The following is a 19,247-nucleotide window of genomic DNA, read 5'->3' as shown; positions in this document are numbered from 1 at the left end:
ATTGAGTTGAGAATGACAGAACTGCAAAACTAAATTTAAATTCATAGTGGATGGTGTTTAAAATATGGCAATGTGCTGATAAATTATGAGCCTTTACAGAGAAGTTAAGAAATGGGAATGACTAATTTTGCAGTTTAAGAAAAAGTATATTTTGAATCCTTTTCCCTTCCACCCACTTTAGCCTCCAAGAAAAAGAAACATTAAAAAAAAGAGACAAAGAAAGCTAAAAAGCATTCAAATTGTTGTAAAGAGAAGTAACAGCCCAGAGATGTTGCCGAAAAGTCTTTCACAGCTGTGCCTCTCTCCAAAGTGTGTAGTGCAGAATGATTTCCTGTAGAGAGTAGAAGCTGTTGTTGGAAAAATGAACTGAAAGAGGGTCTGTGGATCAAATCCAGTCCTTTTCCCATGCTTGAAGAGATATGTTGATTCAGTCCTAGATCTGATGGATCAACATCCCAGACACCAATTGGGTGGGTTTATGCTCTGGTCAGAAAAAGGAGAACTTCTGTATAGCAGAAACATATGAGTTGATAATGGATCCATTCTGTAATTGCTGCAGAGTTGAAATTAATACTGTAGATTTTGAAGGGCACTGATAATTCAATCAAAGAGCATAGGAAACATAGTAAAGAGAACTAAACCTCTTCTGCAATTCAATTGACAGGAGACGAGAGTGTTTAGTAGATTAAACCCATACACACGTGGATGTGTGTGTGTGAGTAAGAAAGGAAACAGTGATTTTGACAAGTTGGAGGGAACAAATATTATAGAGTTATATCAAAATGTCAAATGTACTTTAAATCTCTGACAGCCCATAATCTGTGTTAAAGATTGAAGTACAAATTAATGTTGAAAAGCAAAATATCAAAATGTTCCAGGTGACTACAAAAGTTGGAGCTTTCCCGTGAACAATTTACTATCAATTTTAAAGAAAAAATAAATGAATGTCCTTTTTTCATATAGTATACACTCATCTGTCAGAGATCAGTAAAGAGTATGCTTGCTGACAACAACAAAAGTAGTAATAATCAATGTCACTTCTATGAATTAAGTATACAGATGATGAATCTAGTAGAATAGTTGCACTATTTAGCTGTATGGTTTGAACATGCTTCAATCAAATCTTCAGAAGATTTTTGACCACTACAAAACTCCTATTTTCCAATTTGCTTAAGTCTACTAATATCATTTCAGGGTAGATCAAAAGGGAGGAAGGAAGTCATCTTATTAGGAATCTTGACATTATTTCACTATATCCATCCTTTGGATTTTGAGAACTGAGCTTTTTTGTAGTACTCCACTTTCAAAAGTTTCAGTGACTAATATCTTTTTAAATAAAAATTTTATCAAATATTCAGGTTTTTTGACAGCAATTTAGTTTATATTATTTCTCAATTAATTACTATATTTGATAAAAAAGTAATTAAATAACAAACTAGGAAATGCTGGATAATATTTATGAAAAGACAAAATTATAACATGTCCATGCATGGTTTTTGTGAAGGTTTAAAGAGATTACTTTTTTTAACAAAAATGCCTTCAATACCTTAGCATGTGAAAGACACTAAATTTTGGTGCTATATTTACTCTCTAAGCAAAAACATTTACAGCTACTGAAGGCATGAACATTATTGAAAAAAAAGAAAAACTGAAGCATTCCTGAAACATTAGGTATAAAATCAAGTCTTATTCTACCCAATAATAATCAGAAAACTATATATGTGAATTTCTTTCTTTTCTAGCACCACTAACAGATAAACCACCAAAGCTTTTACACCCCTTGGAGACTAAGCTAACAATTCAGGAGACCCAGTTAGGTAAGTAGCAAACACATCATTTCTATTCAAATTGTATGAAGGTATTTGATACGTTAATGTATGATGGTAATGTGATGGTATGTTGGCATTAATAATTTAATTGAAAAGGCATTAAACATACTTTATTTCCATGCAGACAGGTATCATATAATATCTAGATGATTGTTGTTCACAAAAAAATGGTAGTAATTAACACTGAATACTAAGCTTTTTAATATTACTGATACTGGTTTTTACCTTTGCTGAAAATCTATAGTTATAAGTGTACCTGAACTTTTCTTTGTAAACTTCCCCTTTTCTGTACATTTTTATATATATATATATATTTACTGTGGGATTTTGTGGTTTAAATTTTACTTTGGCGATTACTTACGGAATTGCAAAGATGTTCTGTAATTATGAACGTTATGCTGGTCTAAAACCATCCAGCAAACATTCAGAAGTTAACATAATAGCATCTGATTATTCTGAATGTACAAATATATATGCAAAGATGAGTGGAGAGAAACTGATGCACGAAGAACATTTTGTTTCACTTTTTCTAGCCTAGTTGATGGTGGTTATGTTTTGTCACTTTGGTCTCCTGCTGCTGTACAGGTAATTAAGGCTCCAAAGCTAAGTGCATGAGTTTGCAGGGTATAACAATCCATCTCCTTTGTGGATTGACACAGAGGGCAACTTGTAAGAAACAAACAATCCTCGGTAGGTTGCACTGGAATTAGGCTTTGGTGTCAGAACAGTAACCTGTTGATAGATCTTCTAGCATGTTAGCTACAGAAACAAATGGAAGAAAATCTGGTGGTTGTCTAAATCTCATAGGAAAAAAAAAAAAAAGAAATAAAGCAAGCAAAACTCAGTACGTTGTGCAGCACACCACCAGAAAAAGCAGAAGGCTTGCAAATTAATTCTGACAGTCATTGGCAGAACATTTTATGCTGCTTGCCAGCCTATGGCCAATAGTGGCCAGAGAATAATACATCATTATTTTTTTTTTATTTTCATAAAATATTACTTAAAATGATTCATTCTGTTGAAGCAATATTCTGAGATCCTGTTATACATGTTTTCAGAAACAATTATATAAAAGGAGAGATGTAACATATTTCCTTCTGGAGCTAATTTCTGACGTTCTTCTGAAGTATTTTTTCTGAAATACCAACTCAGAAAACTTTTCCTGTATGACAATCCTAGATGATTTTACCTTTTCATTTGCACACAAGCCTGGGGAACAGAAAGCGAAGTGACTCCACACATTTTATTCTGAACTACTGTTGCTTACTGAGATATTTTTGATGAAGAAAACAAAAGGCAGAACCTTTTTAGGGTTTGATGTTGTCTTGCTAAATATACTGTATGCATGAGAATATTTCAATAAGAGTGCAAGTATTAATGGCTAACTAGAGGCTTTTTATTCATGATTTTTAGAATCAAGCATATATTTGATTTCTCATAGTTCTAAGAAACAGATTAAATAATTTGAGAAGTGCATGGTTTGTAACAGACACATTTCAGAAAACTAAATAGCTATTGAAGAATATGAAAGAGTTAATTTGCAAACATGACTTTCAGATACAGATGGTAAGGTCTGACCGTAAATGAATGTGAAGCTATAATATTTAGCTTTATATCAAGAAGCTACAAGAATATATTAATTTGTTGATTAAAAGCCTGTAAAAAAGCCTGTGAGAACTGAAGCAAGTGCAAAAAAGTGATAGTTCCCTGACAAGAAAATCATGTTTTTCCGCTCTTAGACTTAATGTCTTGGTTCTGCTGGATAACATTTGAAAGGTCTACGTTTCATTTTCACTGAAGAAAACTAGTGTTCATTTCCAGGGGCCAGTTCATACCCTGCAAAAAATGCAAAATATTTTAATGTTGGAAAGATATCAAGATTCACTTAGCCAAACCTTAGACAGTAACCTAAGCCAGCAGCCTCCTACTCAATAGAGGCTAGGGGTGACCACATGTTGCAGACTGGTCTAGACACTGCCAAAAAACATGCTGGTCCCCCAGAATGCATTTGGGATTATGTGTTTGTCTTTATTTGGATAATAAACGTGTTGGTGGAAAGGGGAAAAGTGGAATGGGTGGCACAGAAAAGGGAGGGCAAGGAACCAAGCTTGAGGTAGTTTGGGGTTTCATTAGCAGGTCACCAGTCAGTGCGGTGGGGAGCTGGGGCAATCCCTGTTCACCCCCACATTTCTCTGCTTCTCACCTCACAGTCCTCCACCTTGAGTTGGAAATGAAGCAGGTTGCAAGTGTCAGGGCATGCCCTTGGGGGTGGATACATGATTTACAGGGATGTGCTTCCGCAGGTGTACATGGTGTGCTGAAACGTCAATAGTGATGGTTCACCTCAAAATTTTCCCCTGCTGGCAGGCCTCTGGGGAATGGTGCTGGGCACACTTTTGAGGAAATCCTCAGTAATTCCGGTGTGTTTGCTGCTGAAGGAGCTACTGGAGTTCAGTTCTTAAACAGGGTACTTCCATGCGGTGTCTAAGGCAAGGTGGGAAGGTTCCAGGCATATCTCATTCATTTGGCTCCAGCACTGCTGAGCGACAGAAATATCTGATATTTATTGTTGAGGTACATTAGTCTCTTCTATAGACCAGCAATTAAAACTAATGTCATGGGACCAAGTACTTGTTGTATTATTGTGTTGCATGGCTTCCATAGAACAGCATCAGAGGAAGGAATGTTTTTCTCTAAGCGGTGACTGATAAGAGTGCTATGGCACAAGCAAATGCAGTTTGACTTGCTAAGACAAAAGGAAAGAAACTAAAGCCATAGAATCTGCACTCCTCAGTCTCATGAACCTACAGGCTCCCATCAGACTGCTGCTATCTGCAGTCAGTCCTGGGAAAGGCGTCCTGCTGTTCACCTGATGTTTGGGAGAGTGTTAAGAATGGCTGCACTGCAACAAGCAACCTTAGAGAGTCACAGAAATCTTGAGAGCTCATCTGAAATATCTTTTTATCACATTGAATAGTAACCAGAAAAGCAGAAGGTGGAAGCACAGGGTAGAAACTGAAGGAGAAATTCATTTCTCAAAGGCTTTTCTTAAAAGACAGCATGACACAGCCAAGACACAAAGCAGAAAAATCCTAGATGAGGAACGAAAGATTTGTTCCCCACTTATCCTGTTCTGCATTTAATGTTTTTTGTGTGTAACTTCATTTCCAGTTTTTTAATCAATAACTTAATCCCGTTGTAAGGGTTAAAGTACTGTTTTCTTTTTAAGCTATTCTCCTGTTAAAAGGGTTCTTACGTAGCTGTGGTGACCTCAATATAAACTGCTTCCCTGGAAATAATGACCCCAGATAAAATATTATGTCAAATACCGTATTCAGAAGTATGCGGGCTACAAGAAGCTTGGAGCTATAAAGAGATGAGGAGTGTTTCCCACTCAGCTCTGAGACGCTCTGTGGGCTGGCAGCAGCGTATGCTGGGGAGGGGAGAAAAGCAGGCAAGGAACAAGAGGCAAGGGGAAGCAAGGCACAGGTAAAGAACCACATAATGACCAAAGGAACTGCATCCCACAATATTCTTCCTCTTACCCTCAACACTCTAAAAAACTCAAATGAACAGGTCCCTTCTAATATAAAACCCCCTCATAATAAAAATACAAAAATTTCAGTTCAGACCTGTTCAGAAAGGAATCAACTAATATTGTTTCTTACATATGAAAAATCCTAAAACTTCAGATAAGTTTATTTTTAATTGTAGACTAGTGTAGATGTTACATATTTATGATATAAATATATCATATCCATGATATGTATATTTATATAAAAATTATGTTCTGTTTTTCTATATTGGTAAATTCTGAGTCTTTTCAGGTTCACCTGTTTTTCAGGCAACATTGTTTTTCCCATCAGCACTGTGAAATATCTGTCCTCCTCAAGGAAACAGGAAGAACACTTTTAGTCTGACTCAAGAAAATTTGATTTTAGTACCCAGTTGGTCCATCTTCATGTTCCTAAAGAAGACAGGTGTGTCTCCACAACAGACAGTAATGGATCTGAATTAAAAAAAAAAAACAAAACACAACAGAAAGACAATCAAGCAAACTCAATAATTATTTTAAACACCTAACAAGTTTATCAGCCTTTGTCCTCCCCGTTTTTCAATGTGTTTCCTGGTTGTGCACAAGGCTGTAATGTGAAATGCCAAAATTCACCTAGAATAATAAAGCAATTGTTGAATTATTTTTAGCTAGGCTTGATGTTAGAGAAAACTAAAAAGAAGTAAAGGATTTCCAACACTATATGAATGGACATAAAAGATAAGTTTGGACAGGCACCTAAACACTTATTCTGTCATCTGAATGAGATGAATTTTCCTGAATTTCATCCAACGTGAGAAAAATTATTCTTGTGACCAAATATGCAGTGGATGCTTTTTCCTATGTGATTTTAGTGCATTATTTCAATAAAATTAAATTGACTGTTACTTAGTGAATTGGAGCTTCCTTCTTTCTTCCCCTTCCCCACACATATTCAAGAAAAAAATATCACTAAAATAGCTTTTAATGTATTATTTCAAAAGTAAGAATACAAAGATGTTCCAGAGGTAAATCATCAGGGAGAATAGAATGCTACTTCATTTATAGCACTATGTTGTCAAAAAAATCTTCCTTACAAATTGGCCTTGTTAATGATAAAAGCCCTTCTTACCTAGCATAATCAGTAGCTGTATAAGTAAATTAACTAAAGTGATATGAAAGAACTAGCAATCTCTGCCTCAATTCAGGATAAGAATTAAAATTAAATAATATCTAAAATTATTAATTTTTGTCTCTACATATTTCATCTAAACACTGTATTCACTCCGTAACAGGAATAGAATTTTTTTCATTATGATATAGGGATTTTTAAGTTTATCTATTTGATTACACACATTCTTTAAACCAAATTGATCTTGTTTTCAATCATGTGATTCAGTTGGATGCTTTAGTTCTTTGATATATTCTATGATTAGATTAACATAATATGGACAACAGTTTCACGTGGGAATAATCAAAACTGTAAATTCAAAATTTACTTCAAACATATCAAATATTTTTTTGTTTTATTGGGGTTTTCCTTTCCCTCATCCACAAAGTGGGTCACCTTGTCATAGAAGAAGATCAGGTTAGTCAAGCAGGACCTGCGCTTCATAAACCCATGCTGACTGGGCCTGATGGGCTGTTTGTCCTGTGTGTGCCACGTGATGGCACTAAAGATGATCTGCTCCATAACCTTCCTCAGCACCGAGGTCAGACTGATGGGGCCTGTAAGTTCGCTGGATCCTCCTTCTGGCCCTTCTTGTGGTTGGGGGTCACATCTGCTATCTTCCAGTCAGCTGGGACCTCCCTGGTTAGCCAGGACTGCTGATGGAAAATGGCGTGGTGAGCACTTCTTCCAGGTCCCTACTGTTTTACACAATCTACTGGAAAGACAGAATATAATTTTCAAATTTTTTCTTGGCATTTTCAGCTGAGCTTTCCAATTGGAGAAGCATAGCATAGAAGTATGTTCCCAAAGTAAAAATGGACCGAGGACTTCCAAAGTTTTTGGCTCAGGGGGAAAGAAAAGAAAAAAATCTAGTGTGGAAGAAAATAATAAGGGAGAATTTAATCACTGATTATTATTAAAAAAAAAGAAATATGTTTCCTGGGAACCCTACAGACCCTTCTTTAGACTTTCAACCTTCAGATTGTGTTAATCCAACTATTCTGTAGGTGAGGCTGTCCATGAATGGCCAAACATAGTTTACAAAAAACCAGAGAATAAGCGAGTCAGAGACATTAAAATGCACTAAATGAAAAGTTTGCAGTTACAGCTCAGTGACAACTTGTCAACAGTTTTTCCTTCCACTCTTTTTCCTAATTTAATCAAACCCTAAAAGATCGTAGTTAAGATAATTAGAAATAGCATATCTGTGTATTTAAAATGTTTATTTTTCTCTCTTTCTCCATCTCTATGTACATCTGAGAATAAATACATATACATCTATACCTAATCTCTCCATATATATGTAACATATATATATTCCCATATAGATAAAACTTGACAGTGCATTTGTACAAATTCTATCTCACTTTATTAATGCTTTTTTTAGAAAACTTTTATCTGAATTAATGATGGAATAATAAAACTTCTTTATTCATGTTAGATTATAATCCATTGAGAATTGTCAGCTCTACAGGGCACTATACACCATACTTATATGAGGTACTTTCTGTGTTAAGCATCTAAATAAGATTTAATGCAATAAAAAGTGTCTGTTCAGTCTCTCTGCGACTATGTATGTTTCATTCTTTATGTACAGATTAGATATATGAGAATTTTCTATTTCAGACTGTTTGTGCAATTTTTCACATTTCCCTTTAAAGTGGTAAACATCCAGTTATTTTTATAATGTGAGAGAAAACTGTGCAACCTCAAAAGATTTTCCATATCAGTTGGATAATCATCCAAAAGTTTGGATGATTGGAAAAGACTTTCTTAAACAGTCAAAAATCCTATGTCTCTTACTAGCAGAATAAAACATAGTCAGGTACAGCAAAACTTTTACAATAACTCTCTGTGGGAGACAGCAGGATACAACTTCTTGAAACCAAAATCATAATAAATACAAAATAGTATATACCAAGAAATGCAGTTTAGAAGTAGGTGCATACTGTATATGATTTACGCCATGTGAAACTATAGTCCTAAAAAGACTGTAATTGCATAAATTTGAAACATCAGGAGTCACACTATTCTGCGATCATTTTTGCCAGAGTTTTGGCTTCAAGCTACACTTTGTGTTTCTAAATTATATGTAGGCGCTTCATCATATCTAATGTTGAAAGACACCCAAGTGTTTCCTTGCAGACAAAACAAACAACGCTTAATGGTACTGTGGAAAAACATTAAAATGTTAATTAGTGAATATCAAAATCAAAATTTAATACTCTGTCCTAAGTACTTATCATTGATATCTATTTTAAGTTAATGATTGATAACAATTTTAAACTAATGAAGTCCTTCAGAATATTCTGCTTTAGAGATACAGATCTCTTGTGAGCCGCAATGGTCTTCGCATATAAAGCTGATCTCAGTAAAGGTGTCTTTGGGCTAGTGGTGTAACAACAAATGCTAGTACAGATTTTTTTCCCCAAGAATTAATCTGCTTTCCAGTTCTAGAGTAAGTGCTTTCCAGCATTATTGGTGAAGTAAGCATGTGCTCATGCATTCCAAATTAGGAGTGGTTTTACAAGAAGCTGCTCTGAACATTGTTTTTGTCTTAGATGTACCATAGCTTTGTAGATTGTATTAAGGTTTAGTGCTGTACACAGGTTTCATTCTGAAAAATCCATCTATATCTGCATGCATTCTTAACGGTAATAATCATTGGGGATTTGAGAGTATGCCATGTCAATACAAAATGGAAAGTTATTTGGAGGAACACTGAGGGACTTAAATACTTGTGATAAATTCTTACAGTTTAGAACATCATAGTAGTATGAATATTCTGAAACAATCAATTAAACAGGATCCTTTTTATATTTACTAACAGATGTGTAACACTTAAAGTTCATATTGTTCATATCTAGGTGTTATTCTTGTCTGTTTACGTAGCATATTATGGATGAATACACAGGATATAGTACCCCCAGACATACTCAATCGGTGGCCGTATAGTGGCCAATTCACTAGCTATTTAATTTTATATTATATTTAATATCTGAAGAACTTGTAAATAATGAAAAAAAGACTCATGCTACATAGCATAATTGATTAAAAAAAAAAAGAATTTCAGCAATAGTTTATTTATGGTATGTATTGTAAACCTTCATGTAACACTTTGCTAATGACGAATGCATGACTAAGAACTATAGGTCAGTGAACTCCTTTGCTTTGGGTTAGGCTTGAGAATAACAGGATACATATGTTCATTCGCCCAAATTTCATATTTGGCAAAAAATTAACAGCAATGTGTTAACACTTACATCCAATCATAACTTGTGCCCTAGATCCTTCTCAGAATGCACTGGACAGCTATAAGAAAAAGATTACACAACAGTATTTTCCACAATCTGTCCTCTTCTAATTTCTTATACTTTTGCCTAAGGTATAATTCTGACAATGGACTACTTAGTTACTTTTTCTTTTTTCCACACAAGAAAGTAAAATATCACTGGAAACAAGAGATTTATTATAAACATGAATACCTCCCATCATGGGAGTACACAAATCAGTGAGTTTATTCTTAATTGTAAAAACAAACAAATAAACAAACAAAAAGGGCAAAGTCCAAAACTGAAACTATTTGGAATTACTGTTGAGGAATGAAAAATCTTTAGTTGGCCTAGAGTGTCCAGAATAATTTAGTTACTATAGTAGACATATATGCAAATGCATTGCCAACAATTACAGTTCAACCTAGTTTAAGTCAAAAATTAAAATAAGGATTAAAATGCTGTTGTATTATATACTGGATTGGCACATACAAAGAATAACTCAGTATATTTGAAAGACTTTTCTATAAGCATTGGTACCCTGACTGCTGTTTTAGTTATATGGATACTGCATCCTTTTTCAGAGTTATTTTATTCTGGGAGTTCCTTATATCAGTCTCTCCTTGAGGTTTGGAGAACAGGGTAATCAGAAAATGGTGTTTGGCTTCCAGGGCAGCCTGACCCAACACACCAACAGTTCAACAGAAAAGGGACTGTACAAACTTCTATTTTTACAGAAGAGAGAAGTCTGGGAAAGAGGCGCATTTTGGTACTGTTTCCTGGAATCTCTGGATGTGAAAACTCCTTTTTTTGGTGTTTTTTTTTGTTGTTTTTTTGTTCTTTTTTTTTCCTGTTTAAAATGCTTCTGACACAGTCACCATGAAAGATGAAGTTATCAAAAACATAAACAACCATTTAGAGTCAGATGCACAAAAAAAATATTTAGATGCCTAACTTCCATTGCAGTCAATACCTTTGTGTTCCTGCTATTTATATGTTATGAAGACTGTTCACTTTGTCCAGCCTGAGACTTCTGGCTCGAAAGGTTCTTGAATTGGTCAGTGGAACCTCTCGAGGGCACACAACTTTACCTGGCAGCTAGGTTAGCCAGTAATGGTGTGATGTTTCACCATTGCTTTAATGGGGTGTAAATCTGTGCTGCCCTGAGTCCTGCCCCCTGTCACTCTCCTCTTCTTTCAGCCAGCTTCAGCACTCATCCTCACAGGGATTATGAGAAGGCTGAAAAGTAATCCCAAAGGAAAAAAACAAAACAAAACAAAACAATTTTTGCTACGTGGCTCGCTATGCTGATGGTGACAGGGGTGCAACAAACCTTAGTGACAAGACATGGTGAGAGAGGGAGCGCACAGCCAGGAGAAAAGTGGGGAGAAGATAATGTAAAGGTAGTTTGGCCCAAACGGATTATGAAACATCACTCAATAGTTGGTCACGATAGGTTCCCCACAGGGTCGGTATAAATCAAGAGGCACCTGTGTGGCATAAATCGTGTCACATCAGAGTGGAACTGCTCTGCAGCTACCTGTCTTCCCATCAAGGTGGCTTTTGTCTGGACTCTGGCACACTGAGAACTCACTCCATTCACTGCATAGGATTTTAGACTCTGTTTAAACATCTGGGATGACATACCTGAAGTTGCAGTTTGTGAATATCTTCCTTCATGATACCTATACATTGCAGGTGAATGCTAGGCTTTCAAAAATATTTTAAACAGAGGTTTGAACACCATGAATTTTGTAACTGGAAATGTCATAGGTAAGGTATATCGTAGAAATTTATAGCCCAGGTCTTTTAGCATGTTTGTATTTTTGACTGATAAATTCATTGAAATGTAACTCCATAAACAGAGATATGTTAATGATTTACCATGACCAAACACAAGAGATAATTCCATTATTATTTTGATGTAATTTAAAGCTATACATGAATCACAGTGTTGCTTAATTGGCTATCTGGTATCCAGTTACAGAAACTTGAGAGCAACGAGCACATTTTACTGTGATAAAAGAAAAAAGTATATTAGTCATATAAACTCTTTAATTAGATATTCAGTTAATTTTGTTTATCAGTTGTTCTTGCTTCGTCTTCTTTGTACTTTGTACTTTGTATATAAGTAAAAAGCATACTAGTTGATGGTTTTTGTTTTTCAGCAGAAATATACATGATAAATTAGTGATACTGTGAACAACATAGCAAATACTTTTTAAGAGTTGATTTTAGTCATATATAGCTCATCAAACTTCAAAGACAATTTTAATTTTAGCAGATGATATTTTCACTGGTAAACTTTCGGTCTTTTAATATTGTCATGTCAGAAGATTTATTTTTCAGACTTTTTTTTAGTTGCTCCTCTTAGTGGCATGAAAAAAATAATCTCAAGATTGTTCCTGTCTTTAAAATATTCCTTTGTTATGAGAAAAAAATATACTGACTTTAATACAACATGCACAAATAAGGTTATTGGCTCTACTTTATCTGTACAATACACTGAAAAGTTATCGTATGACTAATCTGAGGATTGTGGGTTATCTTATTTTTACTTTGTCTGACTTTATGTTATAGGCAATCATCAGTGAAAAGGGTTCCAAATTAATCATTTTAAAAGCAAGTCACTTTGCTTTTGAAATTCTTCCCTTTTTTTCTTTATACTGGAAACCAGAGTGTTCTGTAAGAATAGTGAGCTGCTGTGGTCTGCATCGTACGTGCCAAACTATCAAACCCCCACCCTCACTGCCTTCAGTGAGTGTTTGCACACATGCTTTTTCTCAACTCCATTTTGCTTAAGCTTTTTGTGTAATTAGAAGTAGAGTTCCAGCCTGAAGTAGATCAAAAGAGAAGACTGTACGAAGAGAAGTCAGTATCTCTCAGAGCTTGAACATCTCCTCCTTTGAACTTTGCTTGTCATTTAGAACCGTTAGCCTTATTATGGCAAGATGGTGCCACTGACCAATCTATCACTTAGTATTCTGCAATATCCCTGCCCCTATCTCCTTTTTTGCTTTGTGGCAATCTGTTAACAAGTGTGGGTGTGGACCAACTCCTCTGAGCTGTCATAATATCCCAAGGCATGAAATGTAATTCATGAGGTTTTGTGTCCTAAATTCAGTATGCTTCGTTCAGAATTAGCCTAATGGATGAGGGGATCTGTGTGGGCCGTCACCCCACTGGGCGGATATTTCACTGCTGAGGCTGTGCCTGGAGGCAGCTCTCAACTGCCACAGTGGAGGAGGCTCCACTGGAGCATGGTTTATAAAAAGGCCATATTAATCTGGGGGCTGGATTACCCTCCAGATGGCAGACCATGCTTTAGGGTTGAAATGAGCATAACTTCTTGGAAAGAAGAGAATTTAAAGCAGGTTTCTAGGTCTGTATTCAGCATGTTTGAGCTTTTCAAGGAGTTGTCCAAATCCTCAGGACAGTAGAGGTTTCAGGCAGATGGAGAAGAGAGTAGAAAGACAAAGCTGAGAGAGACAGCAGACCAATCTAATGCGCCATAAGAAAAGCCTTAATTACCAGACTGCTGACAGTGGTGGTTAGCGATTGTAAGATTCCTTGGTAATCTTCATCCCAGGTAGATGTAGGTAAGGAATAAACCAAAGAGATTTGGGAGTGGAGCTGATTCTACTTCAGTACAAGTGCCTGGTGTGTTAGGTGTTACTTCTACAACTCCTCAACCCACACACACAGAGAAAAGCGTTGGACTGCCAGTAGCAGTTTACAAGCAAATCACGGATGAAAAGTAGGACTTCATTAGTTAGACATGGCTGAAGATGGAAACTGTGGCATATGTATAATTGCTGGTTATTTCCAAGTCACTTAATCAGGGTCTCAAAAGTGACTGAGTTGTTGTAGATCAACTGAGCCTCAGTAACTGACCCCAAGCAGCATTTCCTGAAATATGTATTTAGTACATTGTAAATACAAGCTAAAGCATTGATGAAGTTTAAGACAGCAGGATTTTTTATGCTTTTCAAACGGGTAACAGTACACATTATCACTTACGGTGGCACAGAAGATGTTATGCAATGCCTTAAACTGTGATAACACATTTATGAGTTAAAGAATAATACTGAATCCTTACTGAATTATTTTTCTTAATATCTATTTTGTCTATTCAGAATGTAACAAGATACAGCTCCTTCACAATCAGTAAAGATAAATAGTTGAAATGACTGGGCCATTTTTACTTCTGTTGGAAAGCACTGAATTTTAAGTGCACACATGCTGCTGTGTACATCAAAAGTACATCAGATGTTATATTCTACTTTGAAACCTCAAAATCTTTTTCATATTCATTTCTGTTATCTGCTAGCAGTACAGCAATTTATCATACATGAATGAGATTTCTAGGAAGTTCCTTTTTTTTTCTTAGCTGTTCTTAAAGCAGAGTCATACCATTAAGTCTTTCTATCTTAAAAATGCATTCAATAGAGGAGGCTATTTATATGTATTTTTTATGACTTTTGCATACACAATGATAACTTATATGTCAGATTTGAAAGGTGTATTTCCATACCGTAAACATTTGTAATTTACCTACCCCCAAATGCATTATATATCATACGGGTAAATAATGTGCACATAAATTTACTTTGTTTATTAAAATATAACATGATATTGTATTTGAATTAAACTTTTGGCTTTATTTTCAAGTTAATTAGAAAAAAACCCAACCAAACACAATAATCATAGAATCATAGAATCATAGGGTTGGAAGGGACCTCTGGAGACCATCTAGTCCAAGCCCCTGCTAGAGCAGGTTCACCTAGAGCAGGTTGCACAGGAACGCATGGAGGCGGGTTTTGAATGTCTCCAGAGTTGGAGACTCCACCACCTGCCTGGGCAGCCTGTTCCAGTGCTCTGCCACACTCAAAGGAAAGAAGTTCCTTCTCATGTTTAGGTGGAAGTTCCTATGCTCAAGTTTGTGCCCATTACCTCTTGTCCTGTCCCCGGGCACCACTGAAAAGAGCCTGGCCCCATCCTCCTGACACCCACCCTTTAAGTATTTGTAAGGGTTGATAAGGTCCCCCCTCAGCTGTCTTTTTTCCAGACTGAAGAGACCCAAATCCCTCAGTCTTTCTTCATAAGAGAGGTGTTCAAGTCCCCTAATCATCTTGGTAGCTCTCTGCTGTGCCCTCTCCAGCAGTTCCCTGTCCTTCTTGATCTGGGGAGCCCAGAGCTGGACACAGTACTCCAGGTGCGGCCTCACCAAGGCAGAGTAGAGGGGGAGGATGACCTCCCTCAACCTGCTGGCCACACCCTTCTTGATGCACCCCAGGATGCCATTGGCCTTCTTGGCCACAGGGGCACATTGCTGGTTCATGGTCATCCCGTTGTCCACCAGGACTCCCAGGTCTCTTTCCACAGAGCTGCTCTCCAGCAGGTCAGCCCCCAACCTGTACTGGTGCATGGGGTTATTCCTCCCCAGGTGCAGCACCCTACACTTGCCCTTATTGAATTTCATAAGGTTCCTCTCTGCCCAGTTCTCCAGCCTGTCCAGGTCTCTCTGTATGGCGGCACAGCCTTCTGGTGTGTCAGCCACTCCCCCCAAGCTTTGTGTCATCAGCAAACTTGCTGAGGGTGCACTCTATCCCCTCACCCAGGTCATTGATGAATATATTGAAGAGGACTGGACCCAGTACTGACCCCTGGGGAACACCACTCGTCACTGACCTCCAACTAGACTCTGTGCCCCTAACCACGACCCTCTGAGCTCTGTCTTTCAACCAGTTATCTATCCACCTTACTGTCCATTCATCAAGCCCGCTCTTCCTAAGCTTCCCTATGAGGATGCTGTGGGAGACCGTGTCGAACGCCTTGCTTATGTCAAGGTAGACCACATCTATCGCCTTCCCCTCATCTGTCCATCCAGTCAAGCCATTATAGAAGGCTATCAGATTACTCAGACATGACTTCCCCTTGGTGAATCCATGTTGAGTACTTCTGATAGCTTTCTTTTCCTCCACATGCCTTGAGATGATGCGCAGAAGGAGCTGTTCCATCATCTTTCCAGGGATGGAGGTGAGGCTGACCAGCCTGTAGTTCCCAAGCTCCTCCTTCTTGCCTTTTTTGAAGACTAGAGTGACATTGGCTTTCCTCCAGTCCTCAGGCACCTCACCTGTTCTCCAGGACCTTTCAAAGATGATGGAGAGCGGCCCAGCAATGACTTCCGCCAGCTCCCTCAGCACTCTCAGGTGCATCCCATCAGGGCAGTTTTGTAGGTCATATTTTGCAGCACTGAAATATATTCTACTAGATCAGAAGATAAAAGTAACAAAATCTGAATAAAAGTAAAACTGGTATTTTGTTATAATTTTACAGTTCAAACTAGAGGAAATGTAAAACTATACAGTCTAAATAATGAAAAGCCAACATGATATGTAAGTGTCATCAGTTTTATTCCCTAGTAAATTCTATACATAAGAATATTTTTTATTCTTTTTATGAAGGATATAGAAGGATATATTGTTTTAAAGCCAGCAGTCTACCTTTAAATGTAGCTTTTTAAAGGTAAAATGTTGAATTCTGGCATCCACATGTTGCCAGTGTAGATTCAAGGCACAAGTAGGAGCAGATTACAGTAATTCTAGATTTTACGGGCTGTGTGGAATAGCAAGAAATCCATAAAATACATGTTATCTTACACACAGATGAGAAATCACATCCTGCATCATTGTCCTTATGGTAGTAAGCAACAAAAATGTTTTAAGAGACAAGAAGAAGTTGGATTTTATCAATTGGCTGTTTTCTAATAAGTAAGAAAAAAGATAAATACATTACTGTTAAATATGGAGTTTAATATGGGAACTTAAACTGGGGAAAGACAATAAAAGGAAATTTTTTACAATAGGTTTCATTCTTCCTTATGCACCTGTGCTACTGAGTTCTGCCTACTTAAAACATTGATTGAAAGAATGTTTATTTTGCTCTAAGTAAAGATTGGAGAAGGTAAAAAAAAGAAAGAAAGAAAAAGAATCAAGAATCAGTTAATCATTAGTAAAGGTCAAGATGTAAAGATCTGTGTTGTCTCTCTAAATCAAAGACGATAACAGAAATAAACTGAAAGTAGGTGGCTTGAGGGACAATCTCTTACATGCAGTTAAAGGAAATAATTTTTTTGCATTAATGTTAGGGTTTTTTTCTAATAGTGACTAATGCTGGGAGAAAGTGTCTCTGGCAGAATCTTTGCAAGAATTTTGATTAAAGTAGATGATAATATTTTTAAGGATGTTTAAATTATATATGTTTCTTGTAAAACTTCACTTTTTAAAAACATACTGGTTGCAGTAATAAGTTTGAAAATAAAAAAGTGAGGTGGAAGTCTAGCATACGTAAGTAATGATAAAACTAATTTCAGAAGTACTGCACTGAAAGGAATTCTAAGAATTTCTCCAGTCCCTAACTTTTCTGATTCTCTTTAGCCAATCAACTTCAGGTATCTTTTCAATTTAAAGCCTTTCCAATTACATAAGATACATAGAGATTTAAGATTTTGCATCTCTCTACGGATGTAAATGATTCAGAAGCCTGAGGACAAATGAATCAATTCTGTACTGGAAAAACAATATAATTGTTTCTTTAAAAAGACTTAAAAATCACTGTCAATATTTTATTCGATCTATATGTAAAGTATGGCTTCTCTCCTTGCCAGGCTTCACCCTCTAGGGCATTGTACTCTTTTCTCTTTGGTAATCTTCCCTGCATGCTGGAAATAGAGACTTTTACATACAATACTGCTGACATATGCATCCTTGACATAAAGGCCAAAGCCACCAAATTTTGTCAGTTCTGTTTCTTACATTTCTCTTTGCAAATAGTTGGCTTTCTCTATTACGACAGTGCCTACCTCCTCCTTATCACAGAAACTATAATTTATTTTCAATCAATTTTATTATCATAATTTTTTTTCTCCTGTGCTGAATAATGATGATTTTCTAGTCTGGGCTCTTCCTTCTCTTACTTATTACTCTTATTTCCCGAGAGTTATTCTAGTGTAACTGCAAAGGATTATCTGGGATTCAAGCACTGTGCCTTTTGCACTCCTAGCATACCTGCCAGTGATGGACTGCTCTCCACTTGTCTATCTGAGAGACATTTAAAAGACAACTATTCAGTTTCCAATTAGTCTTTCACTATACCACTAGCAGAGCTGGGACAGGCAGCAGTAAAGCAAGAAAGATTTGCGTGAAAGAACATTTTTTGGAACAGCAAAAGCTTCATAAATGGTAGTTCCTGTAATGAAAGGGGCTTCCTCTCCTGCTGACGTTTCACCCAAATACCCTGAGAGTAGAAGAGACTTTCTCCTTCTCCAGGATCCTCCATAAAAGTGACAGATAAATCATTGAACGAGAGGAAGTCATTTTCTCAGAAGCCTCTTCATCTTTGCACATCCTTATCTGAACTCACCAGAGGAGCATCAAAAATCCTCCAACACTCAGACACCTGTTCATTTCATACATGGCAAAAAAAAAAGCTAATGCAAGTCTTATCCTCTTTCAGACTACTCGTTGCTGAAATACATTTACCAGTGACGGCCAGGAAGAGCAAACTATAACTGAAATAATTAAAACTTTCTGGGTTCACAGTCTCCACATATTTTTACATATGTTTGGTTTGTCACAAACAAAAACTGTGAGCTTTTGGAGGAAAGATTTCTATTCTACTGTGTATGGACTGTCTACAGCAATGCCCAACTAGTGACACCTGGTCATAGTAGCTGTTATCACAATAGCAATAATTGTTTTGCTCTTTCCTGGCAAAGAGATTTAGATTACAGTTATTGCTCCTCAGTCTCTTCTCCACTGTGCTCACCTTTCCATGAACCCTATAAAGGTCTCAACACTGTAAAGGACGCTGTCTTCTCCTTCTTCCTTCACTACTATCTTCCCAGTCAAGAACAGAAAGGCAAAGAAGAAAAGGGCAAAATTTATTCCATACAGTACAAATATTTCTGGAAATGATACTAGATAAATAAAAAAATCTACATGATCTATTCAATAACCTTCTTATTAGAAGGCATGTTGCAGTGCCAGTCACCCCACAGGACTCCATGAAAAGAGAAGCCACCAGTGATCCTTTGCAGTGTTCATTTGACATTTCTGGCTACTGAAAACTCTGTCAGGTCATAGCGTAAGTCTTTGCACTAAGATACAAAACTAAGGAGTCTTTGCACTAAGATACAAAACTAAGGAGTCCTTGCACTAAGATACAAAAATATGCTGTTTAGCATAGCTTGCATTTATTATTTCAACAGCTTTGCAAGGAATCAGACCATGTGTTTGGGTGCATCCATCATCTATCCAAACTACCATTTTTCATGGGAAATAAAATGTAAAGAAAATCTTTTTCATGCATACATGTAGTGATTACAGATTTCAAGGCAGTATTTATTAGTACTCTTCTCCACACTGATCCCAAATGATCAT

General features: G+C 36.7%; 1 protein-coding gene across 1 annotated transcript in view; it reads left to right on the top strand.

Annotated features, from left to right (window-relative positions):
* IL1RAPL1 (interleukin 1 receptor accessory protein like 1) overlaps positions 1-19,247 on the top strand; it is a 769,335-nt gene that overhangs the window by 589,990 nt on the left and 160,098 nt on the right. The window contains exon 6 of the mRNA XM_074604365.1: positions 1,743-1,817. Within this exon, the coding sequence (XP_074460466.1) occupies positions 1,743-1,817 (75 nt within the window). The remainder of the gene's footprint in view (positions 1-1,742; positions 1,818-19,247) is intronic.

The sequence above is a fragment of the Larus michahellis genome, chromosome 1 (genome assembly GCF_964199755.1).
Source record: "Larus michahellis chromosome 1, bLarMic1.1, whole genome shotgun sequence".
NCBI lineage: Eukaryota > Metazoa > Chordata > Aves > Charadriiformes > Laridae > Larus > Larus michahellis.
The sequence above is the reverse complement of the archived record's forward strand: the minus strand, read 5'-3'. Positions and strand labels throughout refer to the sequence as shown.